Source organism: Mobula hypostoma, chromosome 3, assembly GCF_963921235.1.
Source record: "Mobula hypostoma chromosome 3, sMobHyp1.1, whole genome shotgun sequence".
In the NCBI taxonomy this organism is placed as follows: Eukaryota; Metazoa; Chordata; class Chondrichthyes; order Myliobatiformes; family Myliobatidae; genus Mobula; species Mobula hypostoma.
In genome coordinates, this window is record NC_086099.1 from 154,593,543 (window position 1) to 154,610,205 (window position 16,663).

Sequence of the window (16,663 nt, forward strand, 5' to 3'; positions counted from 1 at the left end):
GATAGGGAGGGCTTTGCCTGGGATGGATTAGTACAAAGGTTACTGGGAGAAAGCAGGAGAACGGGGTGAGAGGGAAAATAAACCAGCTGTTTTTAAAATTGCAGAAACTCGATGGGCCGAATTGCCCAATTCTGTTCCTATGTCTTATGAAAGAAGAAATACAGAATACAGGTGAAAGGTAATGTGGGGAAAACGAAAGTCAGCTGTCGAGGGTTTAGAACAAATATATTAATGCTACCTAGTTGTCTCTTGTGACAGGTGTAATGTTTAGGCTTGTCTTTCCTGAAACATTGGTTTGCAAAACTTCGCCGATAATCTCATTTATAGAATTAGCACCGAACTGAGAATTAACGATGCTCATGTACAAAGACATGCAGGAAGAGGCGACGAGGAGACCATTAGATAGGTTTCATTTGATTTATATAAAAAAAACACGCTTCGAAATAAACTTCCATAGTTGGTGCAGACAGGCAGGCTGCTTTTATTTAGTTTGTGTTCCTATCGATAAGCCTCAGGCATTGAAGTAATCAGCGGGTTATTTTTCGATTTCATATAAAGCCTGCTTTTATATTCTTCATTCCGATACGCTGTAATTTGTAATAAAACACCATTTGAGGAAATGACCGTCTTGCGGTTTTGGAGATTGCGTAACCGGGCAACGGTGGCAGGTGAGAGCAGGTTGTTCTTGCCCACAGGGTTTTGCAATCTTGTGCCACTTTTTGTGTAGGCTGGCAAGGAGTGCGGATGCGTGAGCGCAACTTCCTCGCGTTCTCACCTGCACATTGAACTTGGAAGATTCCCTCTCAATACATTTCTTAGCAGCAACAAACCAGCGAGTTCACCGATTATTCATCTCCAGGGCAATTAAAAAACGCCATTATGGCGAGATTTATTCGCCAGTTCTTGGTGTTATTTTGGAAAAACTGGCTCTCGCGTTTACGCCAACCGGTAAGGGTTTTGTTCCATTTTCCTACGCGGATTGTGAACATGTTTATTTGATTTATTGTGGATTTCGAAGGATTCAATTCATGTTTCATTTTTTATTTTAGGTGCTATCCCTGTCTGAGATCATTTGGCCATGTCTACTGTTTATCATCCTGCTTGCAGTTAGAGTTCAGCACTCCCCCCAGGAACGAGATAATTGTAAGTGTTTATGTGTAAACAGATAAATTATTTTAATAATTTCAGAAATTTCTGTTTGGCAGTCGACCGTTTCCGTAATTGGACTGGCGACGGGTTCGGTTCAGTCACTGATGTCGGTGAATGTTTGTTAATACGTTCTTCATCGTCGAGTGTTAGTTATATCGCAAAAAGTAGCCGTGTTGATTCAGATGTTGAGAATTTCTAATGAAATAAACAATCGAGTTTATAATTTTGTTAGCAATGACAATGAGAGGAAATCTGACGATGTTGGATCGAATTAATTAAAGTCAGGGGACATGTAGTCAACGAAGAGAAGTGGCGCCGCGGTAAAGTGTATCAAAAACAGAGTGGGAACGACCCAGTCCTTCCACTTCTGTTCTGTGACTGGGATAAAAGGAAAGTCCCACAACGATAAACCAAATAAACGCTTTCGGAGTCTTTACAAATAACATTTGAGGAAATTTAGGTTTCTGTGAGCAGAGATTGAGGATTTATTATAATCATGTTAAGTAACAATCTTTGAGTAGCCCCGAAGATGCACTGCTTATCTGGGTCGAAAGGGAAAGTCTACTACATAATATCACATTTGCATATTTGGAATTTAAAACTGCCGTTGAGCGAATATGTTTAATTACTTGGCAAGTAAAATGTCAGTACATGAGCAAAAAAATCCACAAACCTGATAATGGTGCAGATGAGAGAATCTGAAAACCCCGCGATCGCGATGCGGTGCATCTGAACGATGATGTGGATAAAATACAGGCAGGAGAAAAGGGACAGAAAAAAAAATAAACCAATGTAAAGAAAATACTTGTGGGGATAGGAAAATAATGAAAGAGGAAGATGGAGCACTATAATACGGAAAAGTTCGAGAAGGAAGCAGGATTGACCGATTAGCTGCGTTAATTAGAAACAATATCATAACGACACAACTGGGGATCTTATTTCTGTGATCTCGAGTGCACCAACTGATGCCGAGATGCATCCTAGGATATGCCGAGATATATATCCTAGGAAGCGGTGGGACATACCTCCACAGATATAACCTGGGCTCATCAGGTGTTTCGGGTCTTAAGAGTGCTGGGGGTTTAATGGAAACATTCAACAGAGAATCAATTGGATTAATTCCTGAGGGGAGAAAATAAGAGAAAAATATCAAAGTGAAATGAAGTGTTTTTCACAAGTTGTCTTCCGTGTTGTATTCCAGAAATCTATGTTAAAAAAGTCATATAAAAACAATAATCTATACCAATCAGTAGAAATTAAGATAATCGATTTTAGTTCATTTTATTAAGATCACTTTTCATTCTGGTAATCACTCCTCATGACAAATCAGCCAAGTCAAGAAACAGCCAAATGAACCTTTTCTGTGCTTCCTTCCTTAATTGGGGCGATCAGACTTTACACAGTGCCAAAATGGTGCTTTCACTAGGGTTCTGTGCACTTGGAGCAAGAAGTCGGCTGACTAATCCTCTTGCAATAAAGACCAGCATACAATTTGCCTTTGTGATTGTTGACCATAGCCACAAGTTAATTTTGAGTGATTTGTTTAAAAATTAACATCAATACCTATTAATCTTTCGGCATATAAAAATGCTGGGCCATTCTATGGTTAAGGTGTTGGACTAGTGATCTGAAAGTCGCTAGTTCGTGTTGTGTCCTTGAGCAAGGCACTTAACCATACATTGCTCCTGCACGTTTATAGTCCAGAGGTGGCGGTTGGTGCAGTATGGATAAGATATGGTATTTATCTACCAAAGTGAATTACTTTTATTTCCACACCACCTTGAGCTTATACTTAATGTATGTATGGTATGTCCTCCAAAGTCGTTTTGTATTCTCCTCATAGTCCAAACTCCCAAATGGCAAACTCAATATATTACATTTGATGCAAAACATTGATATAGATTGTGAACAGCTGGAGCTCCAATACTTACAGCAGATTACTAATCATAACACCCTTACTCAAAGATGATTCGTTTATTCCCACTCTGTTTTCTGTCTATGAATCCACCCTCTATCGAATGCTGTAGCCTCTAATTTTATTTAATCCCCACTTGGGTGGCACTTTACTGACCAATATTTCAGTCATGTGAATTCCTTAATCTCATCCATTCCAAGTATATTAATCCGATTTTTAGTGCAAAGGTTTTCTGTGTCTTTTTTGTGAATAGTCACAAATATTAATTTACAATTTCCTTATTCCCTAATATTTCTCATTAACTCATTGTGTAAACATAGAAACATAGAAAATAGGTGCAGGAGTAGCCATTCAGCCCTTCGAGCCTGCACCGCCATTTATTATGATCATGGCTGATCATCCAACTCAGAACCCTGCCCCAGCCTTCCCTCCATACCCCCTGAGCCCCGTAGCCACAAGGGCCATATCTAACTCCCTCTTAAATATAGCCAATGAACTGGCCTCAACTGTTTCCTGTGGCAGAGAATTCCACAGATTCACCACTCTCTGTGTGAAGAAGTTTTTCCTAATCTCGGTCCTAAAAGGCTTCCCCTCTATCCTCAAACTGTGGCCCCTCGTTCTAGACTTCCCCAACATCGGGAACAATCTTCCTGCATCTAGCCTGTCCAATCCCTTTAGGATCTTATACGTTTCAATCAGATCCCCCCTCAATCTTCTAAATTCCAACGAGTACAAGCCCAGTTCATCCAGTCTTTCTTCATATGAAAGTCCTGCCATCCCAGGAATCAATCTGGTGAACCTTCTTTGTACTCCCTCTATGGCAAGGATGTCTTTCCTCAGACTAGGGGACCAAAACTGCACACAATACTCCAGGTGTGGTCTCACCAAGGCCTTGTACAACTGCAGTAGTACCTCCCTGCTCCTGTACTCGAATCCTCTCGCTATAAATGCCACAATACCATTCGCCTTTTTTCCCCTTCCTAATTAAGCTCTTTGTCCTCCTCTCCTGAACTCTGAATTTCTCCCAGTCCTCAGGTGAGCCACTTTCTCTGGCTAATTTGTATGCTTCTTCTTTGAAATTGATACTATCCCTAATTTCTCTTGTCAGCCACGGGTGCACTACCTTCCTTGATTTACTCTTTTGCCAAACTGGGATGAACAATTGTTGTAGTTCATCCATGCAACCTTTAAATGCTTGCCATTGCATATCCACCGTCAATCCTTTAAGTGTCATTTGCCAGTCTATCTTAGCTAATTCACGTCTCATACCTTCAAAGTTACCCCTCTTTAAGTTCAGAACCTTTGTTTCTGAATTAACTATGTCACTCTCCATCTTAATGAAGAATTCCACCATATTATGGTCACTCTTACCCAAGGGGCCTCTCATGACAAGATTGCTAATTAATCCTTCCTCATTGCTCAAAACCCAGTCCAGAATAGCCTGCTCTCTAGTTGGTTCCTCGACATGTTGGTTCAAAAAACCATCCCGCATACATTCCAAGAAATCCTCTTCCTCAGCACCTTTACCAATTTGGTTCACCCAATCTACATGTAGATTGAAGTCATCCATTATAACTGCTGTTCCTTTATTGCACACATTTCTAATTTCCTGTTTAATACCATCTCCGACCTCACTACTTCTGTTAGGTGGCCTGTACACAACTCCCACCAGCGTCTTCTGCCCCTTAGTGTTACGCAGCTCTACCCATATCGATTCCACATCCTCCCGGCTTATGTCCTTTCTTTCTATTGCGTTAATCTCACATTAATCTTCCTTTCTATTGCGTTAATCTTGCATTAAAGGCTTCACAATAATTTTAATTAATCTTCTGCTTTTCATTTGAGACTCTTCTTTTATGTTTTTCTGGTTTTTTTTGCCAGCTTGGATTCATATTCTAAATTCACTTTTTTAATCAATGCCTTAGTTCTGTCTGAAGTTTGATATCTTCCCAGTCCACAAAATTATTGGTTTTCTTTGTTCTTATATTATCTGTAACTCTACAGCTGGACCACTGTTACTGTTCCTTTTGCCATAAAGGATCTATATGTCACTCATAAACTACATATTAGTTCTTGTTTGTATTAGTTATTTTTATATGGTACATTATCTTTTGCTCAGGACACCATGGCCAACTTGTACACTGTGCCTTTGTAGTTTGTTATATTCAGATTGAAGATTTTAGTTTCATAGTGAACAGCATCACTTTCAATTTTGTATAATATCCTACTACACTATTCACTGAAGACCTTTTAAATACCAGCTCCTTAATTAACATAGTTTCAGATCTCAGATAGATTCACCCAATATTTGTTGACTCTACAATGCTGCCCCTTTTACTTGTTCAGTCTTCAGTAGAATTCCACACTGTTACTGTATTACAATACAATACACAAAACCTGGGAGCATATGTATAAATCTCATCAATATTTTCAGCTCCTTGTTAGTTATCTGTACTTTTGTACTGTACTAACTGTACTAGATTTTCTGAGCTGTGATATCAGAGCTACTCTCCTTCACTCACTTCCCCTTTTCTCACTTTGCCTATCTCTTATAAAATCAAGTATCTGAGAATATTTAATTCTCAATCTTGAATCTTTGCAACCATGTCTCTGTGATGGCTGTTAGATCATCCTCATTTATTTTACTTGTGCCATTAATTCACCTGCCCTGACAGAAATGCTGCATGCATTCAGTGAAAAGGTAAAACGCATATCATTGCTCACTTTACACAAAATCTTGGCTGTTTTAAGAAAGTGAGGGTAAGTTGAATGTAAACAAAATGGTATGTACACGTTATGTAAATATTAGAAGAGAGAATATTAGTGAAGGCCATGACTGTTTTGGGAAAGAAATAAATAAGTAATTAGGAATATATGAAATTAAAGAACAATGAATATGTAAGTAAGGTTTAGCTGTATACATGTGTATGTTTGAATGACAATAAACTTGAACTTGAAATAAATATTCTATGTGTAGGAAAACAAAAAGAAGAATAAAAATAGAGCAAAGATTATTAAGAGTGGAGAAAGATTATCTAGAAGTGGGCTCTTGAATAGAGACATGAATTAAATAAATTATAGAGATGAAGTAATAAAAAAATAGTATTTCCAGTCTGGTGCTTGCTCTCTGCAACCTTTAGTCCTCTAACCTCTAAATACATCTTCATCAGAGTTGGGTCCTCAGCATGAACACAGCAAGGAAGCTATTTCCAATCTGATAGTCAAATTATGTTAAACATTTATCACGACAATACTTGGACATTTGGAGGAAAGAGGATTAGGCATCTTTCAGTGATTAATTTAGTTCATAATGATCAAATATAATCATCATCATTATCAGGTGCCATGCTCAGTTTGAGCTTTGACTGCCATGGACCACACGCTCCTGTTTCAGATCAAGTGGATCAATTCATTGGTATTCTTTTCCAGTTCTCTGGCTGCTGTCTCCATCATCATTTGTCTTTGTCTTCCTCTTGCTTTCTTCCCTTCAATCTTTCCTATAATTGCCGTGCATTCTAACTACTCTTTTGTTTGCATTTTCATGATCTCATACATTATTTCTCTTTTTGTGTTTGCTGTGTGCATGACATCCTTGTTAGATATTCATTTCGTCCATGATATTCTTTGCATCCTCCTCAAAAACCACATCTCTGCTGCTTCAATTCGTTTCCTCATGTTACTAGATATTGTCCAACATTCAGAGCCATATAACATAACTGGATAAACTACGTAACATTTCAGTACTCTGAGGCGGGTTGTCATGCCTAGTTAGTATTGGTCAGTATACTCTTCATTCTCGTAAAGGTGTCTTTTGTCATCCCTATTCTTCTTTTGATGTCCATGTCGCACCTGCCATCTGATATCACCCAGCTTCCTAAGTAGCAAAAGTTCTGTACTTGTTTTATGTCTTCCCCATTTATTTTCAGCCTGCAGATAGGATTCTCCTTCTTTTTGGATATCACCGTACATTGTCTTTTTGCAATTGATAGATAGACCCATTTTTGCACTTTCTTCAACAACTATATCAATTAAGTTTTGTAGTTCTTCCTCCATACTTGCAATTAACACAGTGTCATCTGCATCTGCCAATTTTGATTCCCAGGATGTCTCTTATTTTTTGTAATATTGTTTCACTGTACACATTAAATAAATCAGGGGAGAAAACACCCTTGTTTAACGCCTCTCTTGAGTTTTGTAAACTGACTCACTTCTCCATCTGGTCTTACAGGGGCAGTTTGTTCCCAGTACAGATTTCTGATTAGGCGGAGGTCTTTCGAATCTAGATCTAGAATTTCCTGTAATAGTTCAAATAACTTATCATGCTTCACTTTATCAAATGCTTTTGTGTAGTTGATAAAACAAACAAACCAAATCTTTTTGCACTTGAATAGCTCATTCTCATAGTATCCTTAACATCAATATTGCATTTCTTGTACCTTCGTCTTTCACAAAACCACATTGTTCTTTACCTATTTCAGCTTGTATCTTACTTTTAGCTCTTGTCATCAAAAGTCTTAGAAGTATCTTGGTGATATGACTCATTAAACTTAAGGTCCTATGTAATTCACATTCTGTTGCTCTAGGTTTCTTAGGAGGAGTGATAAATACTGATATAATAACCTTTGCTATTCTGCAACATTTTAGAGTACTGTACCATCTGTGAGGTATGAGATCCTTGATGTGTAAGATAAAGATGGTATGTTTCCTCTATCATTTGTGCCAGGCCTCACCTCTGCCTGCTTTCAGTATATGGACGTGAAGTTGTCAGTATTGGCCTGAATGCTTTTTCTCCATTTTGGGTGATCATGGGCTGAGGATTCCAATGAGTCTTAAGGAAGTTTTCAGAACATCTTTGTGTCTTTTTCTCTGTCCAGCAAAAACCAATTTTGCTCAGAACAAAATTCTATTTGTGGACTCTGGTGTCAGATATGTGAACAATGATGCTTGTCACTGGAGCCTGAATATAATTAAGCCTATGAGATTAGGCAGGATTTGATGAAAGGTCGTCAGCCTAAGACATTCACATGTTTCTCACATCACAGATCTTGTCAAACCTGAATACATCTTGAATTTTCTGTCTTGTATCAGATTTCCAGTGCCTACATTTTCAGCATTTCCATTATTTTTAGATGCATTTGAACCTGCCCTGATGCATGAGGAGAAAGAGTTTTTATTTAAATTTATTTTGAACTCGGCAGTCACTTTGGCTTTCTTTCTATAGTGAGGTTGGAAGTTGGGATGTTTAGTGATGATTGCATGATGTTCAATTCTATTTAGAGCTCTTTGGAAATGAAATATTCTATATGTGCATGTTTTCTGATAACACTCATGCATAGGCATGCAGCATTTATATCAGGCAAAATGCCAGGGAATAACTGTGCCCAACAACAAAGAGGTGAACCAACTACTCATAAATTCAGTGGCATTGCTGTCATCAAGACTCCCACCACTGGGATTCTGGGGCTTCTCATTGACCCGAAACTCAACTAGCCCATCCCCAAACTAAACACCACAGCTACAGCAGCAGGTCAGAGGCTGGGTATCTTGAAGTGAGTCTTGCACTACTGGCTCTCCACATCTACAAGGCACAAATCAGGATTGTGATGGAATATTTTACTTTTTGCCTGGATGTTTGTAGCTCCAGCAGTGCTTAGGAAGCTCAGCACCTTCCAGTCTAGGACAGAACTATAGTGCGTTGGTTGTACAGATGCCTGATGGCTCCAGGAATCTGAGAACATAAGGAACAGGAGTAGGCTAGTTGATAAGCTCACGTCCTGTCTCCTCTGAGGTTTAGTGTTGATCCAGAGTGTTACTGGTGTGGAGTTTGCATGCTCTTTCCGAGACTGTATAGATTTTCTTTGGATGATCTGTTTTCCTTCCACATTCCAAAATATGCACTCTTTGTTACATTACTTTATGGCTGTAAACTGCATCTTCTGTAATTAAATTGTCCCCTGAAGGGCATATGAGAGTAAACAAAACACAGGAGCCTGCATGCACCAATAATCATTGGCAAGTAATTAAATTATGATAAAGTAAAAATATGAATTATGTGTGCATAAACAGACATTGGATAATCACACATTGCAATCTGAGGCTTGTTGGCAATGCAATTCAATTTAATACCTGAAGTGAATTTGAAAGCATTACAAATCTTTTTAAATTCAAACTTTCTCTTTGTCCTAAATTTCTTGTATTATCCCTTAAATCCTGTAACTCTTTAATCCTGCCTGTTCTAGAAGCTAGAATCTTGCACTAGTCTTGAAAAACTCAGGAACTTTATGACCATTGCATTGCCATCTGTAAAATGTAAATGTAAAGCTGAAGGGGAAACTCATTCATGCAGGCATCACTTCCACAGCCCTTTAGAAACTGTGATATTAAATAAAGATATTACTTCATTACATTACCTTGTGTCTGCTTGTTTTATTCAATGCTGTGGTTTTCTGCTAAAGCTTCTCCCTGTTTATTTTGGATCTGATGATGTACATCTGTAATTTCATAAGTCTTGATTTCTCTTTGAAAGAGTTCTTAAGAAATTTATAAACCTGTTTACTTTGTGATATTCCTTCAAAATTTTAAACTGATCTTTCAAATTGTCTTTTAAACTTGCTTCTTTGAAAGATCAGGGAATTCAAAGCTATGGATAACTGACACAAAAGAGGAATTAAGGTATGGGGTAGAATAGCCCTGATTTACCACACACAAGACAATGGGAGCAAAAGTAGGCCACTTGGTTCCTGAACTTGAGCCCAATATGATCATCTCTGATCTTCCAGGTTTTAACTCCTCTTCTCTGCCAGATGCACATAGGCCTATCTTCCCAGTCTTTAAAAATAATATCTTATTCTTACGTAAATACCTTTGATAATCTGGATTTCTGAACCACAGGCTTCGGCAAGAAGAGGCACAAGCTATGACAAGTTTCTTGCATCCCATGAGTATGGCAGTCTGAAAAAAAACTCTTTTATTCAACATCCCTGTGATTACTAGTCTTCAATCAATTTTAACACACTTCCTCCAAATCCGCAAGCTCCCACCAGTGCACTAGCACTGGTACCATGCTTTCTAGAAATCTAAATACACTGCACCTAAAGGCTCCTAACTATCAATTCTGCTTGTTATAGCTTTGAAGAATGCTTTCATGATTTGAGCTTGAGATTGTGATACAGTTGCCTGTGGAGAGAAATGTGCCAGATTTAAAAAGCCAACAGGGACTGTCAGGACCTTTTGTGAAGCTTGACATCGTTTGCATTATTAAGCACTTGGAAAGAGCCAATAAAGTGAAGCTAGGATTAAGAGGAGTTGTCATTGTTGGAGTGGACAGAGTTAGAGTGGGGTTACTGAGACGTTGGTCCAAGAGGCATTTGTGACAAGGGGCACAGGCTATGGTAATTTTTTTCTTCTTTCTTCCTTTCTTTCTTTCTATTAGAGCAGTAGGAATGACAGTTAGAACAGTGTAATGCTCCTCTTGTGAGATGTGGGAATACAGGAAAACCCGACACCTGCAAGAAGTGCTCCTAGCTGCAGCTTTTTACAGACCACATTGGAGATCATTCAGGAGATGTAGGGGTTGATCGACAAGAGATACAAGGAGGTAGTTACACCTGAGGTGCAGGACACAGTAAACTGGCTGACCATCAGGAGAGGTAAAGGAATAGGCAGCTATGCGGGGTACCCCTGTGTCCATTCCGTTCAATAACAAGCATACTGTTTTGGATATCACTTGGGGGAGGGGCAAGGAAATGACCTAGCAGAAGAAAGCCATAGCAGTCAGGGCTCTGGCACTGCTTCCAGAGTTTCCAGGGTATGTTGTATCGAGGGGTATGTTGTACCAGGGGTATGTTGTATCGAGTCCATAGCATTCTTAAGGAGAAGGCTGAGTAGCATGTGGTTGTGGTCCACATCAGTACCAATGACATAGGCAGGAAGGGTGATGAGTTGCTGCAAAGTGAGTTCAGGGAGTTAGGTGCCAAGTAAAAAGACAAGACCTCCAGGGTGTTGATCTCAGGATTGATACCCATGCCACATGCTAGTGAGGCCAGACATAAGAAGATAATATAGTTTAACATGTGGTTAAGGAGAAGGTACAGGAGGAGAGCTTCAGATATTTGAACCATTTGACTCTTTTTGGGAAACTGCAACCTGTACACACCTGAGATTTGCACCTGAATGGGAGGGGGACCAACATCCTTACAGGAAGGTTTGCTGGTGCTGCTCCAGGAGGTTTAAACTAGAGTTGCAGGGGTTGGAACCAGAGTGCCAGGGCAGCTAATGGAGTGGTTGTGGGGAAAGTAGATGTTAAGATGGGAAACAAAAGGTTGGGCATGTTGGGACTAATGTTATGAGTTGTGTCTATTTCAATGCAAGAAGTATTGTGGGAATGGTAGATGAGCTTAGAACATGGATCTGCATGTGGAATTATGATATTGTGGCATTTGACTTCAGGAGGAGCAGGACTGGCAGCTGGATGTTCCAGGGTTCCTTTGTTTTAGACATGAGAGAGGGGGAGGTATTAAAGGGGGAATGATGGCATTACTCATCAGGGGAAATGTTACAGCAGTGCTTAGACAGGACAGACTGGAGGGCTGGTCTATAGAGGCTATATGGGTGGAACTGAAGAATAAGAAAGGGATGACCAGCCAATATTCAGTGAGATTTAGTAGAGAAAATTTATGGAGATAGCAAACAGTTGCATGAAAAATATTGTAGGTGATTTTAACTTTCCACATATTGACTGGGTCACTCTCACTCTCACTCTCACTCTCACTCTCACTCTCACTCTCACTCTCACTCTCACTCTCACTCTCACACATAGCGGGTACAGTGTTTCCATGTTCCTGTTAGTATAACAGGCAATGATAACAGCTTTATGGAACCTTGGTTTCTGAGGAATGTCAAGGTCCTGGTTAGTACAAAGAAAGAGGTGCATGGAAGAGATTGATAGCAAAGAACAGATGAGACACTTGAATATAAGAAATGCAAGAGAATACTTATGAGGGAGACCAGGGGGGCTCAAAGAAGACATGAGGTACCATGGTCTAGCAGACAAGGTGAAGGAGGATTAAGATATATTAAGAGCAAAGGTATAGCAAGGGACAAAATTGGTCCATTTGAAGATTAGTGTGGTCATTTATGCACGGAGCCAAATGAGATGGGGGAGATCTTAAATGAATTTTTTCATATCTGTATTTACTCAGGATACAGAGTATGTAGAACTGAGGCAAAAGTGTAGTGAGCTTATGAAGTGTATCCAGATTACAGAAGAAGAGGTGGTTGCAGGCTTGAGGCAAACTAAGTTGGCTAAGTCCCTAGGGCCTGAGTAGGTGTCCCCTCGGACCTTGTGGAAGGTTAGTGCTAAAATTACAGAGGTTCTGGCAGAGGTGTTTAAAACTATCTTAGCCACAGGTAAGGTACCTGATGTCAGCAGCGGGTAAGTGATTGGAAAGTATTCTAAGGGACAGGATATATATGTATTTGGATAGACGGGGCATGATTAGGGATAATCAGCATGGCTTCGATCATGTCTAATCAATCTTAAAGTGTTTTTGAGGAGGTAACCAGGAAAGTGGATAAAAACAAGGTAATGAACATTTTTTATGTGGGTTTTAACAAGGCCTTTGACAGGATGCTGCATAGGAGGTTGGTCAAGAAGGTTCAGTTGCTTGGCATTCAGGATGAAGTAGTAAATTGGATTAGATATTGGCTTTGCAGGAGAAGCCAAAGAGTGGTAGTAGATGATTTCTGACTGGAGGCCTGTGTCTAATGGTATGCCACAGGGATCAGTACTGGCTCCATTGATGTTTGTCACCTATATTAATGATTTGGAAGATAATGTGATAAGCTGGATCACTCTTAACCTCGGACTTTTAGTAACAAGAGCTTACAAATGCTGTACTCTCAAAATCTCACTGTTAAAGGCCTCCCATTGACCAAGCACACTTTGCCAGAAAACAACCTGTTCTAATACACACTTGGTCATGGGAGAGGTGAATAATTCATGTTGGAGTTAAATGTTTCTATGCAAGTATAGTATATGTGTTAATTCAAAATGAATGTTATTATGACACGTTTTGTAAAGTCTCTTCCCTCTGAATCAGAAGTTGTTGTTTATTGTGCCAACATGACATTTTTATTTTGCTTATAAACTATCTGTTTTTGAATGAGGGAGTTAATGAACGCTGCAAGTTTGTGTCATGGATATATGTCCATTTGGAACTTGATTTGGAACTAGCTAATGGCATCCTGTGACATATTTTGTTCTAATTGCATTTTTCCTTGTATAATTAATGTTTTTATGTTAATGTTGTGTATCTGATACCATGTATCTGTGATGCTTTAAATAAGTTTTTCATTGCACCTGTGAATATATGTACTTGTGCCTATGACAATAAACTCAACTTGGCTATACCCTTTCTTCCCCAGGTATTAAAGTAGAGAATAATAATCCACTGCACTGCCCAACCACTTGCTCTTAGTTTTTAACATGGTAGGAAATAACAAGAGTCAAATTCTACATAATAGACTGGCTCCATTTCATAAAACTGATGTAGCCATGGTAGCATAGGGGTTAGTGCGACACTGTTACAGCTTGGGGCATTGGAGTTCTGGGGCCGTCTGGACGCAGTTTGTATGTTCTCTCCATGACCTTGTGGGTTTCCTCCAAATGCTCCCATTTCCACCCACAATCTGGTTATTAGGTTAAATGTTGATTAAAATTTTTTCTGTGACTAGGTTAGGGTTAAATATGTGTGTTGCTGAGTGGCACAACGCGTTGGGTCATTTCCTCTCTGTATCTCTAAATTAAATAAAATAGCAATTATATATAATATTACTTTGCTTAGCTGCATTTTTATTTCACTTTGTTGATTTTAATTTGGCAATGATTTCCCTTAATGAAACAAACAAAACTTTATTAAATCAAAATCTAAATAATAACATTTTTACAGCCTACACATAGAAAAATTCATCAGCCAGGTAACTGAAAAATACTAATGGAATGACATTTAATGCAGATATAAATTCATCTTGGCTTGAATCTGCGATCTGTTTTTCCTTTTATTTCTAGGTTACTTGGAGCCACGTAATTTACCCAGTGGTGGACTTTACCCCTTCGTTCAGAGTCTTTTTTGTGACGTTGGTTCTAAATGTCAGAGCACATCATTCACAGAAGCAAGGAACATTGCTCAAAAATCCAGGTACAATGTGCCAATAGGGGTGAAATTGGGATAGAGGTTGGTCTTGAAGCTGGGAAAAGTGCAGCATAGTAGAGGTAATTGTTTCATTCTGAAATTTATTCATCTAAATCAGTGAAGTAAATTTCTTAGAGTACAGTGGACTGTCTCCACTGTACAGTGTGATTAATGCTTCTGACAGATGATTATTTGTTGTCAATTATGATCATTACTCTCCAACCAAATTAAATAGCACCATGTTACCTACATTACACTTTATTCTGGGTTGGGGTACAGGGTGGATGTGGACATCATCAGAAATGTGGGGATGGCACAGTAGCATGGCAGCTCATGTAACACTATTACAGCACTAGTGATGCAGGTTCAATTCCCGCTGCTGCCTATAAATAATTTGTACGTTTTCCTGGTGACTGTGTGGGTTTCCTCCGGGTGCTCTGGTTTCCTCCCACCTTCCAAAGCTCAAAGTAATTTTATTATCAAAGTACACATACGTCATCATATACGACATTTTCTTGTGTGCATTCACAGTAAATATACAGAAAAATCAAGCAAAATAGTAATAATAAATAAAAATGCAATAACTATCTAGAGCATGAGAAGAAGAGTCCATAAAAGCGAGTCCATAGATCCTGGGAACAGTTCAGAATTGGGGTGAGTGAAGGTGAGTGAAATTATTCCTTCTGGTTCAAGAACTTGATAAATGAGGGATGATAACTGTTCCCAAACCTTGTAGTGTGGGTCCTGAGGCTCCTGTCCCTCTTGATATCAGCATCAAGAAGAGTGCATGGCCTAGATGATGGGGGTTGCTGGTGATGGATGCTGCTGTCCTGTGGCAGCGCTCAATGTAGATGTGGTCTTTGGTGGGGAGGGTTTTACTCGTGGTGGTCTGAGCAGTATACACTATTTTTTATAGGCTTTTCCGTTCAAGGGCATTGGTAGTTCTATACCAGGCCGTGATGCAGCCAGTCAATATATTTTCCACCACACATCAATAGACGTTTGTCAAAGTTTTAGATGACATGCAGAATATTTTAAAATCTTCTTTTTAAAAAAAAAGTAGAGGGGCAGTCGTACTTTCTTTGTAATGGGCCCAGGATGAATTGCTTGATGAGGACTGGCTCATGGACCTCTGGTTTTCTCCTTCTGTAGTCAATAATTAGTTCTTTGGTCTTGCTGAAATTGAGAGAGAAGTTATTGTTATGGCACTGCTGAGCCAGATTTTCAATCTCTCTCCTATATACTGATTCATCACTAGCTATGATTCAGCCAATGACAGCGCTGTTGTCAGCAAACTTAAATATAGCATTGGAGCTGTGCTTAGCCTCACAGCCATAAGCGTTAAGTGAGTAGAGCAGGGGGCTAAGCATACAGACTTGTGGAGCAAATGTGCTCACAGTGATTGTGGAGATGTTGTTGCCAATCTAAATTGACTGGGGTTTGCAAGTGGGGAAATCGATACATGGGTTATTCGATAATTGGTCACATGGGTGTAATTGGGCGGCACAACCTTGTTGGGCTTGAAGGCCCGGTTACCTTGTGGTATCTCCTTTTTTTAAAAAAGGCTGCAGCATTACTAATCTCTAATCGGCCTTGAGAAAATAGCAGTGAACTACCTACCAGCTCCATGGCACTCTATTGTCATTTGCTAGCCTAGCCATTTATTTAACCTCACATCCCTTTACAGGTGTGTTATGTTCTCCACACTTTTTACTTTTCCATTTCTCTTTAAATTGTCAGTGAACTTGGAAGTGTTACATTTTACTCTTTCGTTAACATCTTCACTTGAGCTGTCTGCAGCAAAAATGGTGGGCGATGCTTCCAACCCCACCCACCCTTATCTTTGTCAACTGCAGGTTATTCACACATATCCCAGCTTGAAGCAAATTTCTTAGTTCTTTTCAATGCCAAGCGTATGACGTGATGACTGGATTTGTCTTGATCTTCACCCTGTTCTCGTTTGTCTACCCTTAAATGGCCAGATTGGAGATCTTGTCTCTCAGAGAGTACAAAAGCATTTGAAAGGGAAATGGTAGAATGAATAAGAGATGTTATTCAAACAATGGGACTGGTAGATTAAGAGATTGTCAGATGTAAATTGGAAAATTAGATTTGAGAAACAACCTTGTGTTTTCTCGTTTCTGCCTCCTATAGGTTTAGTGATATCTTCTCCAGTTGAAACAGATACCATTGGCTCTGTGTGTGAATGTTTATCACTTGCTGGTTAGCTGTTGCCTTCTCGCCTTATGTATCACCACGTCCTGAAAGAAAACAGGCTATGCACCAGTGTGTGTTGTGCAATATATTTGAGAGACACACCTGTTGGGATGAAATAGTTTGCATTGTGTGCCTATTGTGAGATGTAGGTGTGACACTGTTATAACTGACAGGCACTTGATGATTTGGC

At 39.4% G+C, this 16,663-nt stretch overlaps 1 protein-coding gene across 2 annotated transcripts in view; it reads left to right on the forward strand.

Annotated features, from left to right (window-relative positions):
• Positions 1-740: 740 nt before the first annotated feature.
• Positions 741-16,663, forward strand: part of LOC134344338 (ATP-binding cassette sub-family A member 13-like) — a 219,322-nt gene continuing 203,399 nt past the window's right edge. For both annotated transcript variants that reach the window (XM_063043940.1, XM_063043941.1), the window contains exons 1-3: positions 741-948; positions 1,050-1,143; positions 14,133-14,262. In XM_063043940.1, the coding sequence (XP_062900010.1) occupies positions 880-948; positions 1,050-1,143; positions 14,133-14,262 (293 nt within the window). In that variant the 5' untranslated portion in view covers positions 741-879. The remainder of the gene's footprint in view (positions 949-1,049; positions 1,144-14,132; positions 14,263-16,663) is intronic.